Genomic DNA, 4,864 nt, shown 5'->3' with positions numbered 1-4,864 from the left:
TGGAGGTACAGCCGCAGGGACGGCCCGGTGAGCGCCATGACCGCCTCGAGCTGCTTTCGGTGCCTGTCGTGTCGTTGGTCGTGTCGTGTCGTGTCGTGCGTTGAGTCGTCAGCGTCGCAACACGCCAAAGACCCGGGGCAGATGGCGCGCACCGCTCGGAATAGACTGCGAGCTCGGGCTGGACGCCCGGGTTCCACTTGTTGCTTCCCATCAGCCGCAGCGTCACCTGCAAGCGCGGAGACTCCCGTTCGACTACATACTCCTCTTCCTCCTCCTCTTCATCGTCGTCATCATCATCGTCATCGTTGCCGTCGTCATCTTCATCTTCATCATCGTCATCGTCGCCCCTGTCGGCGTTGCGCGCCTTCTGTTGTGATCCAAGTGTCAACCTTCACCGCGCGCGGTGCCGCGATTGAATTGAAAGGCGCAGGGGGGGGTGTACCAGCTGATCTGTTTGCCGGGCGAGCGCGTGTAAGAGCTGTAGAAGGCGTTCGACCAGGGACCGCAGGGACTTGTTGTCGGCCTTGCTGGCCCGCCGGTCCCTCGCCTTGACCATCTCCTCCAGCCGGCTCCGGAGCTGGAACAGCTCGTGCTGCCCGGGCACTGCCGACAGCAGCTCGGCCTCGACGCCGGCCTCGTCGTCGGCGTCGGCGTCGTCGTCGACGACGAAAGCAAGGTCGTCGTGGATGGCGGCGAGGAAGACGAGCAAGGCGTCGGCGCCGGCCAACCGCATGGAGATATCGTCGTGACGCAAGAAGCCTAGCACGAGCTCCACGTTCCTGTGCGCACGAACTGGTGAAGGCAGGAACATCGCACACACCGCAACCGCACACGCTGCACACCGCACACGCCGCACGCACACCGCACACGCCGCACACGCATACCGCACACAGGGGGACGTACGTGTCGAGCCAGGACGCCAGGTAAGGAGCAGGGAGCAGGGTGCCGAGCAGACCAATGACGGACAGGGCCGTGGCGCGCACGATGGCCGGAGTGCGGTCGTCGGCGCACAGCCGCGTGAAGGTGGTGTCGATCAACTCGATCACGGGGTCTTCATCGTCACCATCACCGCCGGCTCCCTCCGCCAGGTCAGTGCCATAATAGTGCAGGAAATGCAGCACACCCAGCACATCCACAGCCTGTCGTGTATCGTCGTGAGTTGTTGTGTGTGTGTCGTGTGTGTGTGTGTGTGTGTGTGTCGTGTGTGTCGTGTCGTGTGAGTGGTGTGTGGTGTGTGTGTGCTGTGTGTGTGTGTGTGTGTGTGTGTGTGTGATGCGTGCGATGAACGTATGAGCGAAAGAGGCGTAGCGCGTACCGCCGCACGAAGGTCATCAGAGTTCACCACGTCGTGGTGCCCTCCCACTCGCTCTGGCTCGGCCTGACCGTCGCCATCGTCGTCGTCGGTGCCGCCGACTAGCGTGTGTCGGGCGAGCACGTCCAGCAGCTTCTCGCGCACGATCGCGCAGCTCTCCTTGGACCACAGAAGCACCAACCCGGCCACCATCACCGCCAGCAGCCGCTCCTCCACGCACCTACTGCTGGCGGAGGCGGCAGCCGCCAAGCTGCGGCGCAGGTGGCCGGCAATGTCGTCGGCGTGGGCCGCGATCAGCCGGTCCACCCCGTCGCGGCACAGCTCGACGCCGAACTCGGCATCGACCGCGGGCGACAGGAACGCGTGCAGGCTGTGGAGCGCGCTCATGCGTCGTCGCTTGCTGGCCGAAAGTGAGCGAAAGAGCGAAAGAGAGCGAAAGCGATGATTGAGGGGTGAAGGTACTCGGTGTGGGCGAGCCAGCCGAGGCACCACTGCACTCGGTCGGCGTGGTCCGAGCCCCAGTCGGCGGGCAGCAGGCCTGCGACTTCCTCACGGGCCGCTCGCCACTCCTCGCCCACCTCCTGCTCCGTTGGTGCCTGAACGAAATAATTAAATAAAATACAACTTGAATGCTAAAAATAATTATATTAATAATAATACATATGTATAATAAAGAAATAACGAAATAATAGGCGTGTAATGGTACGGGAGGCTTGGGCGGCTCGAGCACGGGCGGCAGGTACACGGCGCCTCGGTCGTACTCGCGCCGGTAGGCCTGCTGCAGCTCTTCCCGCCGTTGGGCTGCCTTCTGCTCGCGCTTGAGGCGCAGCCGGGCGTTCTTCTTGGCGGCTGCCACGGCCTCGCTCGCACGCCGCACCTCCCGCCGCGTGAGCTCCTCCTGCAACCTGGATGCCTGCAGCACACCCACCTCGTCGAGCCCTCCGTTTCGTGCCAGGCGCCTCCTTGCCCTCTCCATCTTTCTCTTGTGTTGCGCAAAGCGTCAGACGCTTCACCGAACTTGCGACCGTGAAATTTCCCCGGTCCTTTGCCAAAGGACGGAGAAAAGGTAAACTAGTTTTGGCGCCATTTTTCTGCAAGACCATCACGGCACTCAACTCATCCAGACTCTTTCACAGCCCAGAACATCAACACTGACACCGACACCTAGTACACCACAGGTACATCCTTACCTTCCACAATGCCTGATTACCACAATTATTTGGCCATCTAATATCAAATTTTGGTCAGACTCAATGGCAGCTTCTTCATTCACGCATTCGATCAGCGATCATCGTGATACCGTGGTCATCGTGCTGGGAGGAGCTGGGACCGTTGGTGGAGCGATTGCCCTGGATCTTGCCAGCAAGGGAGCGGTGGTTGCCATCCCCTCACGTGATCAGGCTCGGCTTGACAACGTAGCAACATCTTTTGCGGCGAAGCAGATTCCTCGGCCACTGCTCTTCTGTGTGGACGTCAGCACTCAGAAGGGCGCTGAGGAGTTCCTCGAGAACGTACGGAAGGCGACGAACGGCCGAGTTGACCACGTAGTTGCTTCACTGGGAAAGTTTGAGTGTGACGGCCCTCTGCTTGCCCAGTCCCTAGAGACGTTTGAGAAGCGTGTGAATGGCAACTCAAGCCCGCACTTCATAGCGCTCAAGGTGTTGCTGCCAGTCATAGAACACCAAGAGGGCTCCACCTACGTTATCGTCACCGGTTCCTATCTCTCTTCTGCCCACCAGTGCGCCTCTTCCTTTCTCGGGCAGTGTGTGCTCCGCTCACCAACAGCATTCACATCAATATAACAGGTACTGCTGGAGAGCGCCTGCTCGCTCCTGGCACTGCTCTCGTGAGTGTTGGTGATTCAGCTCTCAATGGTCTGGTCATGAGCGTGTGCGCTGAGCATAACGCCAAGACTGGCATGAAGGCTGCCATCATCGATTTCAAGATCGACATGAAGGTCATGCAGCATGAGGGCCAGACAGGCCTCAGGCCACACCAGGTCGCTGCCAAGGACGTCGGCCGCATCGGCGCTGGCCTTGTTGGCGCGAAGTGCTCAGGACCAGAGCCCTTCGTACTACGCCTCAACAAGGCTTACCTTAAGTGGGTCAGGTTTGCTTTGCCTGTACGTGATGCGTGTACTGCGCACTAACGCAGCCCTTGCACTCTTTGGCCGCAGTATAAGGAACAAGGAACCATGGAGCCCGCTACGGCCGATGTGGACACTTCGGCATGGTCGCCGCGAGCGGCCCGAACTTCCGCGTCACCTGCTTCAATGACGCCAGGCTTCGCCACCCCTCAATCTTCATTTGAAGTGGACTCGCCCTTTGCTTCGCCAGAGACCTCGTCCGTTTACGGGTACACGCACCATTGCACTCGCTCTCCCTTGCTTGCACCAGTGCACTGATGTCTCGACACGACACGACACGACACAAACGCCAGCACTCCACTGCCGGCGCGGCTTGCCCCAACCGACCAGGCGCCCTCGCCACAATCACCCGCTGTGGCCCATCGAAAGAGAGGTAAGAAATGGCCTTGCCCGTGCCCTAAGGTCAAAGCGCTCAAGCTCACGTGAGCGTGGTGCTCGACACGTTGAGCAGGACGTCGATTCGACAACGCAGGCCGATTATTGCCCAACAAGCCCTTCCTCGGTGAAGGCAATGACTGCGGTGCAGTCAAGGAGGACACCCCCCAAACAGAGCTGAGCTGCGACCAAGAAGAAGAAGAGCGGAGCGGCCATGGCCAGCGTGGATCAAGGCTAGACCAGTAAGGGCGATCGATGAAAGTGGGCCACGAGCCTCCTCTGGTTATGGCAACCTGAGCGGCCAGCTTGATGTAAATGGTGTAAAGAACTATGTAAATGTAAATATGTAAGTCGTTCCTGTCGTTCTATTGGTAGGGCAGACACACGACAGGGCACGGTCTTACTGGGCGGCAGAGTAAACCCTCTTGGCGCTCTCCAGGGTCTGCTTGAGGAGCATGCACACGGTCATGGGACCCACGCCCCCGGGCACCGGGGTGATGGCACCCGCCACCTCCTTGGCCTCGTTGAAGGCCACGTCGCCCACCAGCCGGTAGCCTGCACCATGGTGGTGAGTTGTGTGTGTGCGTGTGTGTTGTGTGTGTGTTGCTAAGGGATTTGGAGATGGCAAGCCGTACCAGCCTTCCTCGAGGCGTCGGGCACGGAGTTGATGCCCACGTCGATGACAGCGGCGCCGGGCTTGACCCAATCGCCCTTGACGTACTCGGGCTGGCCGATGGCCGCAACGACTGAGAGGAGAGAGAAAGAGAAGAACAAGATGCTGAGCACTGGAACAGACCAGAGAGATCGTTCTAAGGACCAAGAAAGGGAGCACGTACTGATGTCGGCCTCCCTGCAGATGGCCGCCGGGTCCTTGGTGCGCGAGTGGCAAATGGTGACGGTGGCGTTCCTGTTGGAGGTGGCCACAGAAAACCATCAATGGCCAGCGAGAGAAGCTACTGTTCTACGAAAGCAAAGCCGCGTACTTGTGGAGCAGCATGAGCGCCACGGGCGTGCCGACGATGTTGCTCCTG

At 59.9% G+C, this 4,864-nt stretch overlaps 3 protein-coding genes across 3 annotated transcripts in view; 1 reads left to right on the top strand and 2 right to left on the bottom strand.

Moving 5' to 3' along the window:
- The window catches only part of ACA1_187610 (uncharacterized protein), a gene marked incomplete at both ends in the record, with an annotated part of 2,910 nt that extends 622 nt beyond the window's left edge, over window positions 1–2,288 (bottom strand). Inside the window, 8 exons of the mRNA XM_004337829.1 lie at window positions 10–63; window positions 153–367; window positions 443–779; window positions 904–1,139; window positions 1,316–1,532; window positions 1,632–1,712; window positions 1,775–1,908; window positions 2,019–2,288. Of these exons, the coding sequence (XP_004337877.1) occupies window positions 10–63; window positions 153–367; window positions 443–779; window positions 904–1,139; window positions 1,316–1,532; window positions 1,632–1,712; window positions 1,775–1,908; window positions 2,019–2,288 (1,544 nt within the window). The remainder of the gene's footprint in view (window positions 1–9; window positions 64–152; window positions 368–442; window positions 780–903; window positions 1,140–1,315; window positions 1,533–1,631; window positions 1,713–1,774; window positions 1,909–2,018) is intronic.
- A 984-nt stretch (window positions 2,289–3,272) lies between these two features.
- On the top strand, window positions 3,273–4,079 carry ACA1_187600 (uncharacterized protein; the record flags this gene model as incomplete). Its single annotated transcript, XM_004337828.1, has 4 exons — window positions 3,273–3,416; window positions 3,489–3,667; window positions 3,752–3,831; window positions 3,910–4,079. 4 exons carry the CDS (start codon window positions 3,273–3,275, stop codon window positions 4,077–4,079), a joined length of 573 nt encoding a protein of 190 aa, XP_004337876.1.
- Window positions 4,080–4,233: 154 nt separating this feature from the next.
- On the bottom strand, window positions 4,234–4,830 carry ACA1_187590 (tetrahydrofolate dehydrogenase/cyclohydrolase, NAD(P)binding domain containing protein; the record flags this gene model as incomplete). The annotated part of the gene is made up of 4 exons (XM_004337827.1): window positions 4,234–4,388; window positions 4,469–4,579; window positions 4,670–4,740; window positions 4,817–4,830. 4 exons carry the CDS (start codon window positions 4,828–4,830, stop codon window positions 4,234–4,236), a joined length of 351 nt encoding a protein of 116 aa, XP_004337875.1.
- Between the last annotated feature and the right edge of the window lie 34 nt (window positions 4,831–4,864).

The sequence above is a fragment of the Acanthamoeba castellanii genome (assembly GCF_000313135.1).
Source record: "Acanthamoeba castellanii str. Neff unplaced genomic scaffold scf7180000084747, whole genome shotgun sequence".
In the NCBI taxonomy this organism is placed as follows: Eukaryota; Discosea; order Longamoebia; family Acanthamoebidae; genus Acanthamoeba; species Acanthamoeba castellanii.
Note: the sequence above shows the minus strand (reverse complement) of the source record. Positions and strands in the feature narration are given on the sequence as shown.